Below are 25,179 nucleotides of genomic sequence, written 5' to 3'. Positions count from 1 at the left end.
GTTTCTTAATCTGTGTTTATGTTGAGTCTTATCTTCTGCAAAAGGCTCACCCGGTTCTGTGATTCAGGTCGACATAGGCAAATAAGAAGTCAGACGACTTCTTGCTGGTTCGTGATGTTTTATTTGACACACAGCAGATAGTTCACAGGTAATGCTGCGGCGCTGGAGACGTACCCTCGGTGGTGCAGCCGGGAGTCGTCTGCCAAATAGTGGAAGAACATAATCTTAAATACTAAAACAACAAGGCGTGGTGCTTTTCGGAGACGGGCGTGATCTTCTTCTTCTTGGTTTCCTTTCGTCACTGTCGGTCCCGTTTCCCTCATGCTGTCTTGCAGGTGTAGCACGTGTCTTGATCAGGTGTATGTGCATGGCGTTCCTGCTCCAAGGCCGTCCTAATGAGGTGGGTGCACATAGCGTTTCTACTCCAAGGCCGTCTCTATCAGGCCGGCGTACACAGCGTTCCTACTCTCAGGCCCAGCTCCTTTATTTATAGTCTCGGAAGAAGTTTTAGGCGACATATTATGCGTTAGCCAATGACGCTAACAAGCTAGCTTAGCAAAGAGAAAGTATAGCAAGCTAGTAGGCTGCGGTACAATTAGCGTGTTAGCAAAGTGGCAAGCAGAGCAACGGGATTCCTAGGCTGCTTACATACTCTGAAGCTAAAAGAGACTATTCTACCCGAGCCCACCGGCACTAGTGAAGAAGAGTTAGCTGAAGACAGGAGGAAGAATGCTGATTGCTATGCTGAGCTGATAAGACTGATAGATGATAAAAGCCTATCGCTGATAAGACCTGAAGCCGCTGATGATGGCAGCAAGGCTCTGAGAATACTGGAAGAACATTATTGCGGGAAAGCAAGCCACCGATAATACATTCATACACGTCGTTGACCAAGCTACGCATGGCGGACAACGAGAGTGTTACGGATTACATAATAAGGGCGGAGAACCTCATTCCGGCCCTGAGAGATGCAGGCGAGACCATGAGTGATAGACTGGTCGTAGCCATGATCCTAGGCGGGCTACCAGACACCTTTAAGCCTCTAGCCGTCCACATAACACAAAATGAAGATAACGTTACGTTCGCAGACTTTAACAGAAGACTACGGGTCTATGAAGAGGCAGAGAAAATGAACACGGCAAGATCCACGGATAATGTGATGAAGACATGTGCGAGGCAAGGCCGAGGCCCCACCAAGACGCACGCTGACAACAGAAAAGATGAAGATGCCAACGTGACGTGTTACAAGTGTAGAATAAAAGGGCACAAGGCAAGAAAATGGTTTCGAAAAGTGTGGTGCAGTTACTGCAAAAATAATACACACCAAGAATCCCTGTGCAAGAAAAAGGGGGAACAAGATGGTGTCAGAAAAGTCGCAGAGGAATCCAAAGGAGTTGAATCAAGTGCAACTGGACGTTTCGCCTCTCATCCAAGAGGCTTCCTCAGTTCGTGCCTTTCTGACTAGACCAAGCTAGTCTGACTGGCTGCTGATGAGACTCAGAGTTTATCCTCTAGGAGTCGTAGTCAGAGCTATTGATATGCGTGGCTCATAGTGAGAAAGGCACGAACTAAGGAAGCCTCTTGGATGAGAGGCGAAACGTCTTCACAGATATATACTAAGTCCAGTTGCACTTGATTCAACTCCTTTGGATAATCATGACCTGGATGAATGAGAACATTCACAGACATGTTGCAGAGGAACAAAATAGCGACCAAGACCATCTCTTCAACGCCAAACACACAAAGAACGAGAGACCACCAGGCAACGTGAAGATGAAAGACGTCATGGTGGATGCAGGAGCAACATCCCACATCGTGAACGACATTAGAAAGTTTAAAAGCTCCGACAACTCATTCCAGCTTGACACCAAGTGCAGTGGAATAGCACAACGAAGAGGAACGGTGATGATATGTCTACTGGACAGCACTGGACAACAGCACAGAGCACAGTTACGGGATACACTGTACATGCCTTCATACCCACCTGACATATTTTTGGTGGCACGAGCAACAAACGGAGGGGCGACAATCACTTTCCAGAAAGGGGACAGTCGCATGGTTACCAAGGACGGTAGCAGGTTTGACATCCACGAGAGTGGAAATTTGTATTACTCCTCAACTGTTGAGGAGAGTGTTGACCAATGTAAAGAGTGTCACGACATGCAAACGTGGCATGACATTTTGGGTCATTGTAACTATGAAGATGTACAAAAGTTACAAGGTGAAGTGAAAGGCATGGAGATAAAAGGAAGTGCAGTCAGACCAGATCAGTTATGTGAAGTGTGTACACAGGGCCAATTCACCCAGACGAGAAATAGGGAGCCAGACAGAAAGGCTAAGAAACCCTTAGAACTAGTCCACGCTGACTTAGCCGGTCCCATGCCAACACTGAGCATAGAAGGGTACAGATATGCAGTCTTTTACAGACGACTACGCAGGTACCGTGTTGGTGTATTTTCTAAGGTCCAAGAGTGATCCAGTGCAAGCCACAGAAAGGTTCTTGGCACACATAGCACCTTACGGAGAAGTCAAGTGTATCCGTTCAGATAACAGCACTGAGTTTACAAGCCGAGACTTCCAGGCGCTGTTAACCAAGAATAGGATTAGACACGAGACGTCTGCACCCTATTCACCCCACCAAAATGGCACAGCAGAGAGAGGTCGGTGAACTCTCTATGATATGAGCAGATGCTTACTGATAGAAAGCGAGTTACCAGATAAGCGATGGAACTATGCTATGCAGACAGCAGCTTATGTGAGGAACAGGTGCTACAGCAGGCGCACACAGAAAACACCATATGAGCTGTTCACAGGCAAGGAACCAAACATCCAAACTGCAGAAATTTGGATCAATGTGTTTTGCTTACAAGCAAGAGAAAGGGAAGCTAGACTCTAGGTGCGAGCAAGGTGTTTTCATTGGCTACGATAAAAACAGCCCAGCTTATCTAGTGTACTATCCAGACACAGAGAGGGTCCAAAAGCACAGGTTGGTGAAGTTCACAACCAAGACAGCCAAAGAAAAGGAAACACAAACACCTGAGTCATACATAGAATATGGTAATAGGAATGTACTTCCCAGGGTCAATGACAGTGAAGAAAATGTTGTTGATGAAAATGTGGAAAATGTACCAGGTCAGGGTGTTCAGAGTGGAGTTTCTGGGACTTTACCTGAACAGACTGAACGCACACAGCCGGGCAAAGTCACCGAGACTGTAACCAGAAGGAACCCACCGCGAGCCAAGAGGAGACCAGCTTACCTACAGGAATTCGAGACTGAGGATACAGAGGACAAACTGCAAACTTGCGTGGACTCTTGTTATAGAGCAGTATGCAACATTCCTCAAACCTACCAGGACGCCATGGGGTCAACCAAATCAAGGCAGTGGAAAAAATGCCACGAACGAGGAGCTGCGATCACTGGAGGAGAACGAGACCTTCAGCCTCACCCAGTTGCCACCAGGTAAACAGGCAGTGGGGGAGATGGGTCTACACACTCAAGTGTGACATTGATGGATCTGATAAGTACAAGGCGAGGAACTGACTACGAGAAGACATTCTCACCCACAGCTGATGTAATGACAAAGCCAGCCACCAAGCTAAAGCTAAAGAGGTTTGCTCTAAGCATGTTTGGCACCTAGAAGTGTAAAGAGTGTGCAAAGAAGAAGCCTTATTTTGTTGTTGTTTTGTTTTCCAGGTAATCTAATGAGCTAAGAGCAAGTGGGGGTGTTACTCATTGTATTACGGTACATTCGGATGTGACGTCGCCACGTTCTCAGTGTGCGATAGTGTGTGACGTAAGAGTCGGTAGTAGAGAGCTAAGACCTGCTGTATTTGCCTGAATAAATATGCCTAATGTTAAAGGCTAAAAAGGAAACAGTCAAGCTTTGCTTATCCTCCATACACAAGGAGAAGATTGCGCACCCCAGCTCAATATATGATCACCTCCTTCTTAACTATCCTTTATATGTAATACTCAGCATTCAACGCCTGGTAGATGGTTTGTTAACGATTTTCAGAATCATTGTGGCGACATGAAGGCCAGTCCGTCTTACCATTCCGATCTCCCGTGTGACTCCTTCTCCATACCGGATGTTGGAGCAGGCCATCTGCCCAAATGACAAATACAAATACCATCAGATATCTGTGACGCTGTGGCAAACTACACACACCAGGTTTACACTACATTTGTCTGGGTTTGCATTTGACATAAAGGTTCAGGTTCAGATTCAGGTTGGTATAAATTATTTTTAGAGGCTAAACTTAATTCGAGTTTTCCGTTCCACCTTAAAAGTGATATGATGTCGCCTATAGGGGGCTCTGTTTAGTCGTTTTCTAAAGACCACGCTTAGGATTCAGTAAACGTCCTCGATCAAGAGAAAAAATGAAATGAACAGTGACTGTCCACTTTTTCTGGAACGTGTTCCAGAACGTGTAAAATCTGTATTACAAAGCTCCGAATAACACATCGTGGCATGTTGGACTACTCATAAATGATCAAGTGACGTGGCGGCACTTTCCGCTTCATTACAGTGGTTCTCCTTCCTACATATCGAAAAGGCTCAACAGTCTGACACTGCGGCGTGGCAGCCGACTCCCCCTCCTGAGTGTTAAGAGGTTTCACTTCGGCGTGTTTACTGGGACCCTCTGAGAATGGCACGTGTGTTCATGGGCAACCCGGCGTCCTGCTGGAGTCGCCACCACGCTGCAGCGGAGCTCGGTGAATCCCAGCCCGTCCTGGCTGCTGGAACACCGTACGAGTCCATTTCGTTATCGGTCGGTGGGTATGGAACAGTCAGGTATAATACGTAATACGTGGTATTATAATTACACAAAATCTGTGCGTAGTTTCTAAGCTGTTGTGAACCTGGCACGCTGTGCCTTCAGAATCAATATGCGGAACGTTTGTTCAGTTCCTGTTCCCCTACGGTCACTTCCGTGGGGCCTCCTCCCGAAATCTCGCGCCTTTTGTATTGCGCATGAGAGGTAAGCGGTACTCTTTTTGCGCGAGTTACTTGCTAGCTTAAACTTAGCGTGTAGCATGCTGAGATATTCCCGTGGCATTGCGTTTGTGCAGGGCTGAAGAGCACACGTCGCTACTGACCGGAGGACTCCGGTTCTCTTCCTTACCTTGTCAGACAACAAACAGCTGGCCCCCGACAGTACCCTGCTGCGGGCCGGCTCATCAGACACAGCGCACGCCAGACCAAGGCCGGCATGCGACCGCCTGCTGATGCGCTACTGTTACCATATAGAAATATATGGCAACATAATGTAGCGAGTCGGGGGGCAACTTGATAAGTTGATAAGAAATATCTGGTAACATGTATTCGATAAGAAATATCTGGTAACGTGTATTTGATAAGAAATATCTGGTAACGTGTATTTGATAAGAAATATCTGGTAACGTGTACTCGATAAGAAATATCTGGTAACGTGTACTCGATAAGAAATATCTGGTAACATGTATTCGATAAGAAATATCTGGTAACATGTATTCGATAAGAAATATCTGGTAACATGTATTCGATAAGAAATATCTGGTAACATGTATTCGATAAGAAATATCTGGTAACATGTATTCGATAAGAAATATCTTCGATAAGAAATATCTGGTAACATGTATTCGATAAGAAATATCTGGTAACATGTATTCGATAAGAAATATCTTCGATAAGAAATATCTGGTAACGTGTATTCGATAAGAAATATCTGGTAACGTGTATTCGATAAGAAATATCTGGTAACGTGTATTCGATAAGAAATATCTGGTAACGTGTATTCGATAAGAAATATCTGGTAACATGTATTCGATAAGAAATATCTGGTAACATGTATTCGATAAGAAATATCTGGTAACATGTATTCGATAAGAAATATCTGGTAACATGTATTCGATAAGAAATATCTGGTAACATGTATTCGATAAGAAATATCTTCGATAAGAAATATCTGGTAACATGTATTCGATAAGAAATATCTGGTAACATGTATTCGATAAGAAATATCTTCGATAAGAAATATCTGGTAACGTGTATTCGATAAGAAATATCTGGTAACGTGTATTCGATAAGAAATATCTGGTAACGTGTATTCGATAAGAAATATCTGGTAACGTGTATTCGATAAGAAATATCTGGTAACATGTATTCGATAAGAAATATCTGGTAACATGTATTCGATAAGAAATATCTGGTAACATGTATTCGATAAGAAATATCTGTAACATGTATTCGATAAGAAATATCTGGTAACATGTATTCGATAAGAAATATCTTCGATAAGAAATATCTGGTAACATGTATTTGATAAGAAATATCTGGTAACATGTATTTGATAAGAAATATCTGGTAACGTATTCGATAAGAAATATCTGGTAACATGTATTTGATAAGAAATATCTGGTAACATGTATTCGTTAAGAAATATCTGGTAACATGTATTCGATAAGAAATATCTGGTAACATGTATTCGATAAGAAATATCTGGTAACATGTATTCGATAAGAAATATCTGGTAACATGTATTCGATAAGAAATATCTTCGATAAGAAATATCTGGTAACGTGTATTCGATAAGAAATATCTGGTAACGTGTATTTGATAAGAAATATCTGGTAACATGTATTCGATAAGAAATATCTGGTAACATGTATTCGTTAAGAAATATCTGGTAACATGTATTCGATAAGAAATATCTGGTAACGTGTATTCGATAAGAAATATCTGGTAACATGTATTTGATAAGAAATATCTGGTAACATGTATTCGATAAGAAATATCTGGTAACATGTATTCGATAAGAAATATCTGGTAACGTGTATTCGATAAGAAATATCTGGTAACGTGTATTTGATAAGAAATATCTGGTAACGTGTACTCGATAAGAAATATCTGGTAACGTGTATTCGATAAGAAATATCTGGTAACGTGTATTCGATAAGAAATATCTGGTAACGTGTATTCGATAAGAAATATCTGGTAACGTGTATTCGATAAGAAATATCTGGTAACATGTATTCGATAAGAAATATCTGGTAACATGTATTCGATAAGAAATATCTGGTAACATGTATTCGATAAGAAATATCTGGTAACATGTATTCGATAAGAAATATCTGGTAACGTGTATTTGATAAGAAATATCTGGTAACATGTATTCGATAAGAAATATCTGGTAAGATGTATTCGATAAGAAATATCTGGTAACATAACACTATGAACACGTGTAGTGTTGTGTTTTGTTATGTAAGAACAGAGCATATTCATTAAGTGTTAGTAAGGGAGAATAACTCTTCTTGTGGTACTACCACCTTACAAAGTCCGTACTAAGCAAAGCATATTGAGATGGTACTACTAATAAGCAATACTTCTGAGGTTATAGAGGGAAAACTCATAGTTAATGGCTTACTGGTGGTATAATAAGGCCATGCAGAATAAGGCATTAATGAGTACCTAATAATGACCAATTAAGAGCCAATATGTGTTCCCCATACTAAAGTGTTACCGAAATATCTGGTAACGTGTATTTGATAAGAAATCACGCTGGCTCTTCTATGACGTGTGAGAACGTTATTCACGTGGTGTGCAGCACCAACTCTCGCGGGACTTCAGCAGCCCCAGTCCACAGTGTCCTGTAATGCACCTATCACTTTGACTTTGCACATGGGTTTATTACACAGTCATCCAATAAGACAACGGTGCTTTTGTATCGACACCGCCCCCATTTTGTTCAGTTGGGAACAAACAATAGCTCTGGCAGTATAAGTTTTTACCACTACATCTTTCTGAGTACTACATTATAACTACGCACTATGCCTACTACACTGTCCGTGAGACGATGAAAACTACCCTCATTTAGCGTCAGGTAATGGTCAGTGATGCAGAAAAATCAGCAGATGTCTTTTTGGTCTTCCCACAATTTCTGGACACACCAGGACTGATATGACATTTGAAGTCACTGCATCACCATGGCGACAGGTAGGGGAACACATGTCCATGATTGCTGGGATGTCATCCAGCGCTTCACCTGTGCCCCCATCCATAGGGTCAGTGGTTGTGTCAGGAAGGGCATCCGAGGGCATCACATTTTGCCAAGGGGCCCGGGTTAAGAACGGCCTCCATGGGTGCTGTGCTGCCCTCACAGAGTCCTGATGGAATCTGTAGAATCCGCTGTGGCAACCCCTGAGAAGTGGGGACCAAGCCGAAAGAAGGAGACTATGCCTACCACCCGCGTTAAGGGTGCTAACATGATGGCTAACACTGACCAAGCTAAGTCCACCACCTCAGACCATGCTGTTCCCGGTGCTGCTGGATCACGCTGAGCTGATATAACGTCTGAGTTAACGTCACTGAAAGGGGACATCTGTGCTTCCATGGATGCTAAACTAGACACGAGGTCCAACGTTGTATCGATACGGACTGAGCTGCGTGGTGACTCGGCATCAGCCAGACCCGGTGCTGGGGCCCTGACTAGAACTGGAAAAGGGGGAAGTCACTGAGGCTACATCCCTGGAGCACAAGCTACAGAGTCTCAGTAAACAGGAGGCTTTCCTGTCCAGTTAGCATGTGCAGAGGTGCAGCGCAAAACAGGCTCATTGCAGCCACTAATGCAGCGATGAGACTTGAGCTCTCGCAAGTTGACTCGCTCATCGCTCTTCTCAAATATCTGCATTTGTTCTTTTTTGCACAGACTGAACTTTACTGTTATTGTTCTAGCAAAGTGATTTTTAAATGTTATTTCGTTTTTCTCTGATCCGAAAAAGCACACAGACTGATGGAGCAATCTAGTGACAAGTGTCACAAAGGGCAGGTGGATAAAGTTGAAGTGAAACTTGTGTTTGTTATTTGCACAACAGAAATGACTGAAAGAAAAGTGAAAGGAATGCTCATCATCTTGATGCGATTTAGATAAAGTTACACTTGGCCCAATGTGTCACCATTATGTTGGGGCACAGGGCATGAACACGTTTCTTCCCCCAGCAGGGGGCGTGACAGAAAAAGTCAGAACCACTGGGGAAGGCCAGGGTTAGGTTAGAGTTAGGTTGAGGTTATGCTAGGTTAGCCTTCTTCCGGTCTTTTCCCCTGCTTGGCAAAGGCGCGCCGTCCTAACGAAGTGATTGGGCCGCTGCAGTGGTGCTGCTGGAGCAACAGTAATTATGACGTCATGGAGCCCCAACGCGGCGCTACACCGTGCGTATAATCACACATGCCGTGTTCACAGGGTCACAATAGAAACATGCTACGGTCAAATGTCTTAACTGGTTGCACATGTTTTGGTCATGCTCAAGCCTTCAGACTTTTTGGGAAAAGGTCTTTGAATCCCTTAGTGACATGTATGACGTGCCAGTTGTACCCCCGCCCACCCATTATTGCCCTGTTTGGACTGAGCCGGAGGATGCCGTGTGGCCGGCTGACATGTGCAGGGGTGGCTGCCTTTGCTACTCTGGCAGCTCGACGTCTCATCCTCCTCAGCTGGAAGAGAGTGGTGCCACCACCCCACCCCCTACCAGATGGCTCTGTGAAGGGGTGGCTGCCTTTGCTACTCTGGCAGCCCAACGTCTCATCCTCCTCAGCTGGAAGAGAGCGGTGCCACCACCCCACCCCCTACCAGATGGCTCTGTAAAGGGGTGGCTGCCTTTGCTACTCTGGCAGCCCGACGTCTCATCCTCCTCAGTTGGAAGAGAGTGGTGCCACCACCCCACCCCTACCAGATGGCTCTATGAAGGGGTGGCTGCCTTTGCTACTCTGGCAGCCCAACGTCTCATCCTCCTCAGCTGGAAGAGAGCGGTGCCACCACCACCCCACCCCCTACCAGATGGCTCTGTGAAGGGGTGGCTGCCTTTGCTACTCTGGCAGCTCGACGTCTCATCCTCCTCAGCTGGAAGAGAGTGGTGCCACCACCCCCTACCAGATGGCTCTGTGAAGGGGTGGCTGCCTTTGCTACTCTGGCAGCTCGACGTCTCATCCTCCTCAGTTGGAAGAGAGCGGTGCCACCACCACCACCCCCTACCAGATGGCTCTGTAAAGGGGTGGCTGCCTTTGCTACTCTGGCAGCCCGACGTCTCATCCTCCTCAGCTGGAAGAGAGCGGTGCCACCACCACCCCACCCCCTACCAGATGGCTCTGTGAAGGGGTGGCTGCCTTTGCTACTCTGGCAGCCCGACGTCTCATCCTCCTCAGCTGGAAGAGAGCGGTGCCACCACCACCACCACCCCCTACCAGATGGCTCTGTAAAGGGGTGGCTGCCTTTGCTACTCTGGCAGCCCGACGTCTCATCCTCCTCAGCTGGAAGAGAGCGGTGCCACCACCACCCCACCCCCTACCAGATGGCTCTGTGAAGGGGTGGCTGCCTTTGCTACTCTGGCAGCCCGACGTCTCATCCTCCTCAGCTGGAAGAGAGCGGTGCCACCACCACCCCACCCCCTACCAGATGGCTCTGTGAAGGGGTGGCTGCCTTTGCTACTCTGGCAGCCCGACGTCTCATCCTCCTCAGCTGGAAGAGAGCGGTGCCACCACCACCACCACCCCCTACCAGATGGCTCTGTAAAGGGGTGGCTGCCTTTGCTACTCTGGCAGCCCGACGTCTCATCCTCCTCAGCTGGAAGAGAGCGGTGCCACCACCACCCCACCCCCTACCAGATGGCTCTGTGAAGGGGTGGCTGCCTTTGCTACTCTGGCAGCCTGACGTCTCATCCTCCTCAGCTGGAAGAGAGCGGTGCCACCACCCCACCCCCTACCAGATGGCTCTGTGAAGGGGTGGCTGCCTTTGCTACTCTGGCAGCTCGACGTCTCATCCTCCTCAGCTGGAAGAGAGCGGTGCCACCACCACCCCACCCCCTACCAGATGGCTCTGTAAAGGGGTGGCTGCCTTTGCTACTCTGGCAGCCCAACGTCTCATCCTCCTCAGCTGGAAGAGAGCGGTGCCACCACCACCCCACCCCCTACCAGATGGCTCTGTAAAGGGGTGGCTGCAGGTTTTTGTCCCAGCCAGGCGTTACACACCTGCACCTCCTGCTGATGTTCCTCAGCACAGCCTCTGCCGGTTGATTCGTGGGATCAGGTGTGCAACTGCTCGGTTGGAAGGAAAACCTTCACCCACACCGGCCCTTTCTGGACAAGACCGCCTGGCCCTGGACGAGATTATGTTTTACCTGAAGCTTGAAAAACATCAAATCTACATTGAAGGGGAATGCGAATGAATTTGAAAGAGTCTGAAGGCCTTTTCCCACCTGCTACGATAACCTCACCCGAATAACAGAGCGGGACAGTTCATGGCCTAGTTCTCTCTTGGTTGGAGCAGAACTGGAGCAGTCTAAGTAAGGATCGGTCTAGAAAAATAAACATGAGTGGGGTTTTTTAACCCTTGTCTACTTACGTAAATGAGTCGTTGTATGTCTGGTATATTTGTACGTGATGTCATTTCAGAGGATTGTTGGGGGGGATTGGAGACGTTAGGGAGTCGGGGGAGGGACGGGGATAGTACTGGACTTATTTCATATGCTGATTCTGTGATTTGTGAGATGCAAGATTCCAATAAATATAAGTTTAAAAGAAATAAGGATTTGGTCAGTCAGTCATACGGTGTGACACCACAGTGTCAGGTTGTTCAGACCTTCTGATGTTAAGGACAGAGAGCCATAGTAATGAAGCAGAAAGTTCAATCACTGCATTACGACCATATAATCCTCACACATGCCTTGTTCACAGGGTCCTAATAAAGAAATGCTACAGTAACATTTCCTAAAATTCAGGATTTACACGCCGTATTTATTATTTTGTGCTTTTTAATATAGATTTTACACATTCTGAAATACATTCCATACAAAAATGCAAACTGAACAGGCACTGTGTATTTCTCTCCCCCCCCCCTCTCTCTCGCTCTCTTCTGATCGAGGATGTTTACTCTGTGCATAACTGTAGTCCACTGACTTCCGGTTTCTACTGGAAGTGGTTTTGTCCACAATTCCGGCCGTCCATCCGCTCAGCTGGATAATCGTGGACGTAACTTGTTGTGTACAACTCAAAACGTTTGCTGGTGGGTGCAGGTGAAAGTTTGCTGGTGGGTGCAGGTGAAAGTTTGCTGGTGGGTGCAGGTGAAAGTTTGCTGGTGGGTGCAGGTGAAAGTTTGCTGGTGGGTGCAGGTGAAAGTTTGCTGGTAGGTGCAGGTGAAAGTTTGCTGGTGGGTGCAGGTGAAAGTTTGCTGGTGGGTGCAGGTGAAAGTTTGCTGGTGGGTGCAGGTGAAAGTTTGCTGGTGGGTGCAGGTGAAAGTTTGCTGGTAGGTGCAGGTGAAGGTTTGCTGGTAGGTGCAGGTGAAAGTTTGCTGGTGGGTGCAGGTGAGAGTTTGCTGGTGGGTGCAGGTGAAAGTTTGCTGGTGGGTGCAGGTGAAAGTTTGCTGGTGGGTGCAGGTGAAAGTTTGCTGGTAGGTGCAGGTGAAAGTTTGCTGGTGGGTGCAGGTGAGAGTTTGCTGGTGGGTGCAGGTGAAAGTTTGCTGGTGGGTGCAGGTGAAAGTTTGCTGGTGGGTGCAGGTGAAAGTTTGCTGGTAGGTGCAGGTGAAAGTTTGCTGGTGGGTGCAGGTGAAAGTTTGCTGGTGGGTGCAGGTGAAAGTTTGCTGGTGGGTGCAGGTGAAAGTTTGCTGGTGGGTGCAGGTGAGAGTTTGCTGGTGGGTGCAGGTGAGAGTTTGCTGGTGGGTGCAGGTGAAAGTTTGCTGGTGGGTGCAGGTGAACGTTTGCTGGTAGGTGCAGGTGAAAGTTTGCTGGTGGGTGCAGGTGAAAGTTTGCTGGTGGGTGCAGGTGAAAGTTTGCTGCTGGGTGCAGGTGAAAGTTTGCTGGTGGGTGCAGGTGAGAGTTTGCTGGTGGGTGCAGGTGAGAGTTTGCTGGTGGGTGCAGGTGAAAGTTTGCTGGTGGGTGCAGGTGAACGTTTGCTGGTAGGTGCAGGTGAAAGTTTGCTGGTGGGTGCAGGTGAAAGTTTGCTGGTAGGTGCAGGTGAAAGTTTGCTGGTGGGTGCAGGTGAAAGTTTGCTGGTGGGTGCAGGTGAAAGTTTGCTGGTGGGTGCAGGTGAAAGTTTGCTGGTGGGTGCAGGTGAAAGTTTGCTGGTGGGTGCAGGTGAAAGTTTGCTGGTAGGTGCAGGTGAAAGTTTGCTGGTGGGTGCAGGTGAAAGTTTGCTGGTGGGTGCAGGTGAGAGTTTGCTGGTGGGTGCAGGTGAAAGTTTGCTGGTGGGTGCAGGTGAAAGTTTGCTGGTGGGTGCAGGTGAAAGTTTGCTGGTAGGTGCAGGTGAAAGTTTGCTGGCAGGTGAGAGTGTGCTGGTAGGTGCAGGTGAAAGTGTGTGGACAGTCGTGTGCATGTGGTTGACATGTATCCATGGTAAATCTTGCAGGCATCGCGAAAAACATGCCATTGTCAACAGCACGCGCCAACACACAGGAAACTGGTATGACCGCTGCAGTAGAAACCGGAAGTCAGTGGACTACAGTTATGCACAGAGCCCATTCCTCAGAGAGCAGTAGAAAACTAAACAGCCCCCTATAGGCGACGTAATGTCACTTTGAAGGTGGAACGGAAAACTCGAATAGGAAGTTCAGCCTCGTATGATGCTCGGGGGGGTCACGCTTTACCTCAAACGCGTAGTCGGTGCTTCGGACGGCGCCGTTTGCAGCTCCACCTGCAGCAAAAACGTCATTAGCAGCACGAAGCCAAAGCCTGTATAGAATGAGAATGTGTGTGGAGGGACGGTGACCCCTGACCTTGGTGGAATGTGTTGGAGTGAGCCGGACATCTGCATCTGTTGGTACAAACAAACCAGCATGTTTTACACGAACAGGACCCCTTGTGAGCCCCGTTTTTACAGATTGTGTATTTTACATCACTGCCGACTGGAATGTCCACAAGAAACGCATTGCAAGTGATAGTCTTTGTGACTGCGCTCTAGTCTACATATGCCCCCTGCTGGTAGGGGGAGACGGTAGCCAACTAGGTGCTCAGGCACTCATGTGCAGTCAGGGAGCCACCGGCCATGTGTGAATTTGTCCTGCGGGACAAAACCACCGGTCGCTCCAGTCGTTGTCTGTCCATCTACTGATGTGACGAGGAGCACAAAGCAGCGCAGCCACCGTCAGCACGCAGCTCGCCGCAGCGCTTCACATCCGGTGGCTGCGTCCCCGTCGGGTTACGCTCATTTGCAGCGCGGTACGACGGTCAGTTTGCGGAGAGGTGACTTTGTTAGAGACGACTGCTCCCCCCAGCGGCCAACACGAACCCCGCCGCGCCATGTCTCACGTCGCCGAGGCACTCGGGAGCATGCAGCGGCTTTCCCGGAGCCTTACATTCTGCCACCCCTGACCGCACTCGGGGGGATGGAGCCCAGCGGGAAACGCACGTCCGCACAGCCAGCACACGTGGGTGTGGTGTGGGGACGGTCTGGGCTCACCCCCTGGATCTGCCAGGGGCGACAAAGAACGCGTGGTTTGTACCAAATACACGGAACCCCCAACGGCCGCCTGGTCGTAGGGTTGTCGCGGGTCTGCGGGACACGTGACTCCAGAGCCCTTCTGCGTCTGCGTCAAACCGACGTTTGTTTACTGTTTACGCGACCGTCGGTTTTGCGCACAGCGGAGGAGGACGTGAGGAGGCTCGGGGCACTTACGCTGCTCTCGCGAGCTTCCTGAGCAGATCAGCGATCCTGTCTCTCCCGGCCATCTTCACGTCTTGCTTTTCTTCTCTCTGCCCTCCTTTCTGTCCTTCTGCCTTCCCTCTCTCTGTCTGCCTGCCTGCCTGCGGGCTTGATAGGCGGCCGTGTGTCTCAGTGGCGCCTCCTGTCGTTCAGAATGTGAAGCCATGTGGGTGAAGGGTCGCTCTGTAGTTTATGGGAGTTATGAAAAAGGTTCAAACTGAAGAAACACTTTGTGGCCTCAACCTTGGTCCATAGGTAATAATAGTCATCATCATCATCATCATCATCATTAGATATGTAAATAAGATAGATAGGTATAAGATAAGGGACAGGTGGATACTGGTTTAATCCCAGGAGGGGAATTGCATAATACCAAAGCAGCACCAATCAAAAGCAGATTACAGTATAACAATTACAAAGTCCAGTGTAAGAAATCAGCACTCAAACGGCAAAGAAACAGAACATATCCAACTGAAATTGTGATAAATATGCACAGAATATGATTATAGTAAGACCTATACTAATACAGAAGGGAATGCAAATGAAGCAAAATGCACACATGTATGTATGTATGTATGTAGTAATAAGTAATGTAAAAGGTAGTAAACATAAAGGGGGTAAAGTGAAACAGAGGAGCGGTTCGTGATTGTCGCCCATATTACTGCACACTTTCCGTAGATACACATTATGAGATTTTGCTCAGTGATGCTGATATTTAAGGTGGCCACAGTTAACATGAGATACATAATACACAGGCTCGATTCAATGTGCCCGGATGTCCCCAAAGTTATCCTTGGAGATTTTAACCACTGTATTTTAAACAAGACTCTGCTTGTTTAAAATGCTTATTTAAAAATTGACTGCTTGGCATCCTGCGCATCGTATTCTTCATACATTTTATAAGTCCATTATAATTCTGTTTATCCTCTTTCAATGTTGTATTGTGTAAATTGTTTAAACACAACATCATGTCACGTTGTGCGTCTTGGGAGAGAGATCCTCCTCTGGTGCTCTCCCTGGGATTTCTTCCTAATTTTTTCCCTGTTAAAGGTTTTTAGGGAGTTGTTCCTTATCTGATGAGAGGATGTCGTGTCGCTGTTAAGCCCACTGAGGCAAATTTGTAATTTGTGATATTGGGCTATACAAATAAAAATGACTTGACTGGACTTGACTCTGAGGACATACCAACAGTATGTGACTTGTGCCACCACGCAAACAACACTACGATAGACCTGTGTTATGGTTCAGTGTGCGGCGCTTACAAGTCCTTGCCCATGCCTTCCTTTGGTGCGTCGTACCATAACAGTGTGGATCTTATAGCCATGCACAAACCCTCCTTCGGGCACCTTGAGTGTGGACAGAAACAAGTAAAGACTTGGTCAGAGGACAGTGTCTCCTCTCTTCAGGCACCTTGAGTGTGGACAGAAACAAGTAAAGACTTGGTCAGAGGACAGTGTCTCTTCTCTTCAGGCACCTTGAATGTGGACAGAAACAAGTAAAGACTTGGTCAGAGGACAGTGTCTCTTCTCTTCAGGCACCTTGAGTGTGGACAGAAACAAGTAAAGACTTGGTCAGAGGACAGTGTCTCTTCTCTTCAGGCACCTTGAATGTGGACAGAAACAAGTAAAGACTTGGTCAGAGGACAGTGTCTCCTCTCTTCAGGCATGTTTTGATTGCACTGACTGGCAATGTTTTTATGATGCTTGTGACGATGTTGATGAACTTTCTGACACTATCTCGTCTTACATCGCATTCTGTGTTGACTGTTATCCCAGCTAAAAAGGTTGTTACTTACCCAAACAACAAACCTTGGATAACTAAAGAGCTCAAATCAGTTATCAATAAAAAGAAAAGGATCTTTTACACCGGCGATCCTCTCGAGAAAAAGGCTGTGTCCAGAGAAGTGAGGAATGAAATCGCTAAGGCCAAAATGAAGTATAGGGGAGAAAATAGAAATGCAACATAGCAGTGGTGACCGTAGAGCAGCCTGGCAAGGGATCAAATCAATGGCCTCCATTGACCCTGCGGCGAACCGTCAGGGCCTTCTAGGCCTTCGGTGAAGGCCTAAGACTCCACAGAAAAAGGAAAACACCTTCATAAATATTGTAATGTGCATGGATAAGTAGACACGTTGGCCGCTGGCTGACGGGTCTGACCCTTTAGTCGAGTGGTCAGCGATGTCGCCCGCAGTGGTGGAAGGTAATGGGGACGTTATGAGAGAAGTTGTATTAGACAGCATGCTAAGATGGGAGCAGCACAGTGCGGCCTCAGGAAGGGGGAGACCTGTGCCCACCCCTGAGTGCGGTAGTCGCGCTGGGTAGTGTCCGAGGGGCGTATGCGCCCAGAGGCGTGAAGGAGCTGATATGCTTAAGCGCAGGGATGTACTTCCCGAAGGAGGGGGGTAGGCACTCAGGGGTGGCTCCCCCTTCCTGAGGCCACACTGGGCTGCTCCCATCTGGCAGAGAGAGCAGACCTCTTATCTCCTCTTCGAGAGCAGCGATTTCCATACGCCCACTGGCCAACATTCAGTTACGCCCTTCGGCCAACGTTTGCTGTCTAGAGAAGTCCATCCCACTTCTGACACCAATGTGACGTGGTCAAATAATGGACTTTCCAGCCAACCTTTCAGAGTTAACCAACAAACTTTTAATGACCGTAAGACAAGCCAGTCATAACAGACACATTGGTATTGGTCTCAGCTTATCTTCTTTTCTTGGCCACAGAACTGACCATAACCTATTTGCCTACTCTTTACACTCATGGTGGGAAATAGCATGCTGTCTAATACAACTTCTCTCATAACATCCCCATTACCTTCCACCACATCCCCGCTATCTGTAACAGATATGCCCGTTTTTAACATGTTCAATATCCCACTTCTGACACCAATGTAGCGAATTCGGGGGGCAACCACAGGAACTGCCACGGCCGGGACGCGAACCCGCATCGCCGACCGCTCGACTAAAGGGTCAGACCCGTCAGCCAGCGGCCAACGATGTCTCCCGTGGTGCGGGCGATGCGGGTTCGTGTCCCGGCCGTGGCAGTTCCTGTGGTTGCCCCCCGAATTCGCTACAATATAATGCAATCTTCTAATCAATCTGTTAATATCGCATTACATTTCGATTTCGACTACACAAACGAATTCAGGAGGGTCTGCTTGCAGTCTGTGGGCCAAAATAAATCATCCAATCAGCTTTTTCCCTCTGTTGTAACCGTGTGAGGAGACTCCTCCTGCCAGCACTTTCGGCATCTCGAGTGAAGGTCTCCGCTATTTAAATAAGTTAGGCGTTAATACTGGATGGATAGATTACTCAACCAATCAGATTTTGATGTGTAGCGGAGAGGCGTATTCTTTTATACTTGCCCAGCGTCATAGGACCTTCGCTGCACACAGTCTGAGTGGCCGATTGTTCAGCCAATCAGCAGCAGCGCCGAGGTCGCGGTAGGTGGTGGCTAATGTTAGCTAGCGTTTGTGTTTTGGATTTAGTTAGCTAAGCTAGCTAGCCGTGAGTGAGAGTAATGTCTCAAGGAGAACTCGTGGTGGCAGACTTATTAGTCACACCACTTTCAAGACGATCGTTTGGGGAAAAGCAAAGGATCGTGGAGACGAGCAGATCAACCCCACAGTTAGCGGCTCTGACCCAACCGGGGAAGACGTATGTGCGGCATTTCCAGGCAAGCGCCTACGGAAGGTCCCCGGGGCTCCCTGGATCCGAGCAAAGCGGAGAACTTTACTGCTGGGCGGGCCTGCTTCTCTCGGCAGAGAAGGGCTCATGGAGCTGCTCAGGCTTCCAAAACCTGGCTGGTCTTGTTTAAAAGCCGAAGGAGCTCTATGGCTGTGTGATCGACCGTTTCATCCAGAAAGAAAGGAGAATGGATTTTGTGTTCAAATAGACAACACCGGTGAGTCAGATGTATGTTTTGTACAGCGATTTGCTTTGCCTAATGTTTGACTGTTTTATGCCCAGCGGCCCGGCTGGGAGGTGTTTCTTGAGTTTCTCGACAGCATATTTATATGCCCAGCGGGATTACTTCCAGCAAGGCTGTACGTTACACCGTGTCGCCACACGATGTCGCTGTTGTGAAAGGGAAAAGTGTCATATAACGATGATGGCGATGATTGTGATGATTACCACTTTTGCGACTAACCCATTGTAGCACGGCGATATGACGGCTGTCTTTGGGTAATTATGAGGAGGTGATGTCTCAGCGAAGGCCTGGGTGTGAAATGCACGGTCCGCTACTGCATTAACCAATATGCAATTGAGACCAAGCACCTTATCATTGTTAATGAAGTGGAGGATGCTGATCTGTCAAACATTTTTAATTCGTTTTTCTCTCACTTTGAAAGGTCTGATTTTACTCGTAATGTTTCCAGGTTGAGGGAATCCCTTGTACCTCAGAATAATGGTGATATCTCAAAAACATGTCACTGCCTGATTTAAGAAAATGAACATAAGGAAGGCTGCTGGCCCCGATGCCATCTCCAGGCGCACTCTGCGCTACTGTGCTGACCAGCTCAGTGAGGTCTTCACTAAACTCTTTCAGATGTGTGCCTACTGCTGCCAGTTACCCTCAATCTGGAAAACTTCCACTATAATCCCTATTCTGAAATCAACATTTTTTTAAAAGATGAGGTTGTCTCCCTAGGTGATGGCAAACTAGACCCCTTGCAGTTTGCTTGTCAGGCTGGCAAGGGTGTGGAGGATGCCAAACTCTTTATCCTCGACAGAGTTTATAAGCACCTGCAGAAACCCAATTCTCATGTGAGACTTTTACCTGCTGACTTCTCTTCAGCTTTTAACAAGATGCAACCTCACGTTTTGATCGAGCGGCTTGCTTCTTATTTTAATTTACCTGATCAGCTTTTAATGCTGCTTTTAAACGTTTTAACAGACAGAATCCAGCAGGTTTTAATTAATGGAGTTATGTCCAATGTCCTGGTCTCAAACAGGGGCTCACCGCAGGGTTGCGTTCTTTCCCCCCTGCTTTTTACTGTGTGTACAGACCGCTGCAGGTCCTCTAAAGAGGGGAGCTACCTGGTGAATCTGACGATACCGCACTTGTGTCTCTTCTTCAGGGATCGGAGTCAGACCACGGTCGTGTCCTACCTGGCTTTGTTGACTGGTGCGATGATGACTTCCTTGACCTTAATGTGTCAAAAACTAAGGAACTTATCACTGATTTTAGGAGGAACAGTGATAAACCCAAAGCTAGCACTATACATGGTGAGGATGTTCTAATTGTTGACACTTATAAGAACTTGGGAACCGTGTTCGACTCCCAACTCAAGTTCGATGTGAACACAGATTCGATTGTCAAGCGTGGACAACAAAGAATTCACTTACTGCGGAAGTTTAACTCCTTTAATGTCTGTAACACCATCTCATGTATTTTCTACCAGTCATTTATTGAAAGTCTTTTAACTTTTTCCTTTATTTGGTGGTTTAACGGGTTGTCTGTGAAGGACAGGAACAGCCTAAACCGTATGGTTCAGGTCTGCTCCAAGATAACCAGAGTCCAGCAGCGAGACTTGTGCTCCCTCTGGGAGAACCGTGTGGCCCAGAAAGCAAGAGGAATTATTAGCCAATCTGTCCATGTCCTGTCCAGTGAATTCACTGTGATGCCCTCAGGCCAGCGCTATAGAGCGCCCCCTAGGAAAACAAATCACTATTCTAAGTCCTCAATTCCAAGTTGGAAAAGCTACTGTGGAAAAGTTATGTTCACCGGATACAACTCAGGGATGAGAGACCATTTTTATTACCGTACTGAGGCGTTGCACCTAATCGGTACGAAAAACTGAGACAAGTATTGAATAGATGGAAGAATTAGGAATTATACGAAAATCCATTAGTATAGTACAGAGATTCCATCTCAGTGAAAGATAAGGTCATTTTGGGAATGGTGGCGTTCTACCAGCAGTTCACTGAGGGTTGTTCGTCAATTGCCAAACCGCCGTTTTGTCTCGCAACTGGACGCAAGGCTCCTGTCCTCTCAGTGGATGCCTCCAGTAATGGCCTCAGAGCTGTCTTGTCTCAGATGCCAGTAGCGAGGCTGATTACTTTTGCTAGGAAGTCGTTCTGCTATGCATGACATGAAATGGGCTGTTTGCGACAAGTTCCATCATTGGCTGAAGGGACACCCATTCACAGTATTGACAAATAATAATCCCCTGGCAAATATCCTGACCAAAGCTAAACCGGATGTGTGTCACCAGAGATGTATCCCCAAGCTAACGCCATACCAGTTTGATATCAAATACATCTCGAGTCCCAAAAACGTCGTCACAGATGCTCTGAGCAGGGAGCACATTGTTCATCCAAGCATGTGCCACTGCTTGATGAGAGTGGCATATAAGATGCTGTTGGCTGAAGCTTGCGCTGTTTTGCATCGATCAAGTGCAGGGTGTGTTTTGGTAGTCTGCTTACCCACTTCAGAGGAACTCTGATGTTGGGCCTTCTTTTGCCTGCCACTGCGCTGCTGTTGGCTGGCCTCTGGCTCTGTCAAGTCAGGAAGTGGCAGCTATTCTTTAGTCACACAAGTGTCAGGAAGGTGCAGTGATGCCCCATGCATTGTTTTTGCCACTCGTCCCCCAGGCAGTGTTGCCTATGGAACTGGTTGGAACTGAAGTGCTGTCTCATTACCAGCTGATGGATAAGCACAGAGCTGATACTCAGCAGGGTGGTCATCTTTATGGGGAGGGGACGATACCTGTCTAGCAGAGAGCGTGCTCTAGAACCAGGTGATGTTCTCCCTTTACTGAAGAATTGGGATAAGCTAATTGTGAAGAAAGGTGTGCTGTATTGTGTGTCGAGGAACCTTGTTACAAGGGACAAGTCTTATCTGTACATCGTACCTGCTTCTCTGAAAGCAATCTGAATGGGGTTGACAATGAAGCTGGTCACCAAGGCCAGCAACAGACTTTGTAGCTTCCCAGGCAGTGGTTTTACTGGATAGGACTGGAGAAGGATTTGAGAGAGCATGTGAAATGCTGCAAACATTGTGTGCTGAGCAAAACCCTCGAACCAGAAGCTACAGCACCGCTGGAGAACATAACAATGGAGCCTCTTGGACTTGTGTGTATAGATTTCTGGTGTACAGAGGATTCTAAGAACCAATCACTGGACATGCTCGTTGTTACTGATCACTTCACAAAGGTGGCGAATGCCTTTCCATGTCTGAACTAATCTGCCAAACCTGTGGCCCAAAAACTGTGGTGGAGATGATTTGCCTTTGCCACTATCTCTGCCTGAATGTCTCCCACGGGGCTTAATAAAGCTTATCTTATGATCAACATTATTCGGTTCACCTGTGAGTGGTCATCTTTTGGCTCACCAGTGCATAAATACATGTATATATAGGCACATACATGCCGAGAAATCTCCTCTTTCAATGCTTTAGTGGTATGTGATGTGAATGGCTGGTGTGTGGTAGGACTTGCCAGGAATGATTGTAGGTTGCATGGTGTTTTCCATCTTCATCATAGCAGCCAAATGAGAAAGAAGGCAAGTAGTGTTGAGTATGAAGAAGTGAAGATGTGTCTAACCATCAGATATGACAGAACAAGCTGGTAGAAGACCTTCACCAACAGATAGCACAACATCAATAAGAAACTCGGGTTCAATCAGGGTTTTTGGTTGTTTCTGACACAACAGCCCTGCTGACTCTCATTCATTCTGAATGGAGCTCAGACACCTACATAGGAGACACACTGTTACAACAAAACCAGGAGATTCAGGACTGTAACCTTTTTTTCTCCCCCTTTTTCTCCCCAATTGTACTTGACCAATTACCCCACTCTTCCAAGCCGTCCCGGTCTCTGCTCCACCCCCTCTGCTGATCCGTGGAGGGCTGCAGTCTACCACATGTCTCCTCCGATACATGAGGAGTCACCAGCCGCTTCTTTTCACCTGACAGTGAGGAGTTTCACCAGGGAGACGTACCACGTGGGAGGATCACGCTATTCCCCCCAGGTCACCCTCCCCCCCCGAACAGGCGCCCCGACCGACCAGAGGAGGCGCTAGTGCAGCGACCAGCACACATACCCACGTCTGGCTTCCCACCCGCAGACACGGCCGATTGTGTCTGTAGGGACGCCGGTCATTTTTATTTCTTTGAAATGATTTAAACTGATACCGTTTTCTCTCATACATAAACTTCACATACACAGGAAAGTAAAAATACTCTGGTCAACGTAATATTCAGTCAGTTGTGTTTCCATTTTAATACATCATATTCTTCATACATATATTTTATAATTCCATTATAATTGTGTTATCCTCTTTCAATGTTGTATTGTGTAAATTGTGTAAACAACATCATTGCATGTTGTCTGTTTTGGGAGAGAGATCCTCCTATGTTGCTCTCCCTGAGGTTTCTTCCTGTTTGTTCTCCCTGTTAAAGGTTTTTTACGGAGTTGTTCCTTATCCAATGTGAGGAACACCTCCCTAAAAAAATTGTTTGGAGACAGTGGCACTGATGAAAAGACAGGAGGTGGAGGTGGAGGTGGCAGAGTTGACGATGATAAGATTTTCATTGGGAGTGATGAAGAAGGACAGGATTAGGAAGGAGTATATTAGAGGGACAGCTCAGGATGGACGGTTTGGAGACAAAGCAAGAGAGACAAGATTGAGATGGTGTGGACATGTGTGGAGGAGAGATACTGGGTATACTGGGAGAAGGATGCTGAATATGGAGCTGCCAGGGAAGAGGAGAAGAGGAAGGCCAAAGAGGAGGTTTATGGATGTGGTGAGGGAGGACATGCAGGTGGCTGGTGTGACAGAGGAAGATGCAGAGGACAGGAAGAGATGGAAACGGATGATCCACTGTGGCGCCCCCTAACGGGAGCAGCCAAAAGTAGTAATAGTAGTAGTAGTAGTTGTTGTTGTAGTAGAAGTAGTTGTTGTTGTTGTTGTTGTTGTTCCTTATCCAGTGTGACGGTCTATGGACAGGATGCTGTGTTGCTGTAAAGCCGCCTGAGGCAAATTTGTAATTTGTGAAATTGGGTTGTACAAATAAAACTGACTTGACTTAACTGGAAATACAAACAATAAAAAATGTTGCACGTGCAGTGGGCTCATGTGCACAAATAGAATAGACTTCTTTCGATTCCATCCTTTATTTAACCAGGTAAAGGTCAGGTCAGAATGTCATTTTCACAGAACACCTGACCTGATCTGTCTGTAGAACATCTGGCCTGATCTGTCTGTAGAACACCTGGCCTGATCTGTCTGTAGAACACCTGACCTGATCTGTCTGTAGAGCACCTGACCTGATCTGTCTGTAGAACACCTGGCCTGATCTGTCTGTAGAACACCTGACCTGATCTGTCTGTAGAACACCTGACCTGATCTGTCTGTAGAACACCTGACCTGATCTGTCTGTAGAACACCTGACCTGATCTGTCTGTAGAACACCTGACCTGATCTGTCTGTAGAACACCTGGCCTGATCTGTCTGTAGAATACCTGACCTGATCTGTCTATAGAACACCTGACCTGATCTGTCTGCAGAACACCCGACCTGATCTGTCTGTAGAATACCTGGCCTGATCTGTCTATAGAACACCTGACCTGATCTGTCTGTAGAACACCTGGCCTGATCTGTCTGTAGAATACCTGACCTGATCTGTCTGTAGAACACCTGGCCTGATCTGTCTATAGAACACCTGACCTGATCTGTCTGTAGAACACCTGACCTGATCTGTCTATAGAACACCTGACCTGATCTGTCTATAGAACACCTGACCTGATCTGTCTGTAGAACACCTGACCTGATCTGTCTGTAGAATACCTGGCCTGATCTGTCTGCAGAACACCTGACCTGATCTGTCTGTAGAACACCTGACCTGATCTGTCTGTAGAATACCTGGCCTGATCTGTCTAGAATACCTGGCCTGATCTGTCTGCAGAATACCTGGCCTGATCTGTCTGCAGAACACCTGACCTGATCTGTCTGTAGAATACCTGGCCTGATCTGTCTGCAGAACACCTGACCTGATCTGTCTGTAGAACACCTGGCCTGATCTGTCTGTAGAATAGAAGAGTCACCATGTATTTTCAGAGGGACCTCATGAAGTCAGTTTGAAGCATTTCTCTTCAGTTTAAAAACTAAAATGTTTTATAAACCTTCCTACGGGAAGTTTATAAAACACTTTAGTTTTACATTTCAGATTGAGTAAAAACTAAACTAAGACTCCTGCAGACATGAAGTTGGACCTCCTGGTTCCACTCCTGGTTCAGGCTGTCCGCATGGGGCTGCAGAGACGTGGAGAGCAGCAGATAGCCTCCCTGGCTTCCTTCTCCTCCTCTGGTGGGGGAGGAGCAGACTCCTCTGGCTCTTCCATGATGGACCGGGCGCTGCAGCTCCAGCTTACGGAGCAACTCCTCCAGGGGAAGGAGGGAGAGCAGACTGAGGAGGAGAAGAGGAAGCAGGTGGAGGAGCCTACTCTCTCCGTGGACCTCACCTTCCACCTCTTGCGGGATAATGAACCTGTCTGCTCCTCCAGCTTTCTTCAG

The 25,179-nt window shown here is 47.2% G+C and overlaps 1 protein-coding gene across 1 annotated transcript in view; it reads right to left on the bottom strand.

The window, feature by feature from the left end:
• adhfe1 (alcohol dehydrogenase iron containing 1) overlaps window positions 1-14,766 on the bottom strand; it is a 40,562-nt gene extending 25,796 nt beyond the window's left edge. Inside the window, exons 1-4 of the mRNA XM_056293148.1 lie at window positions 14,637-14,766; window positions 13,738-13,775; window positions 13,609-13,655; window positions 4,053-4,106 (exon numbers count right to left, since the gene is read on the bottom strand). Coding sequence (XP_056149123.1) covers window positions 4,053-4,106; window positions 13,609-13,655; window positions 13,738-13,775; window positions 14,637-14,689 — 192 coding nt within the window. The 5' untranslated portion in view covers window positions 14,690-14,766. The remainder of the gene's footprint in view (window positions 1-4,052; window positions 4,107-13,608; window positions 13,656-13,737; window positions 13,776-14,636) is intronic.
• Window positions 14,767-25,179: the final 10,413 nt, after the last annotated feature.

Source organism: Lampris incognitus, chromosome 14, assembly GCF_029633865.1.
Source record: "Lampris incognitus isolate fLamInc1 chromosome 14, fLamInc1.hap2, whole genome shotgun sequence".
Lineage (NCBI taxonomy): Eukaryota > Metazoa > Chordata > Actinopteri > Lampriformes > Lampridae > Lampris > Lampris incognitus.
This window is presented reverse-complemented; position numbering and strand designations above follow the sequence as displayed.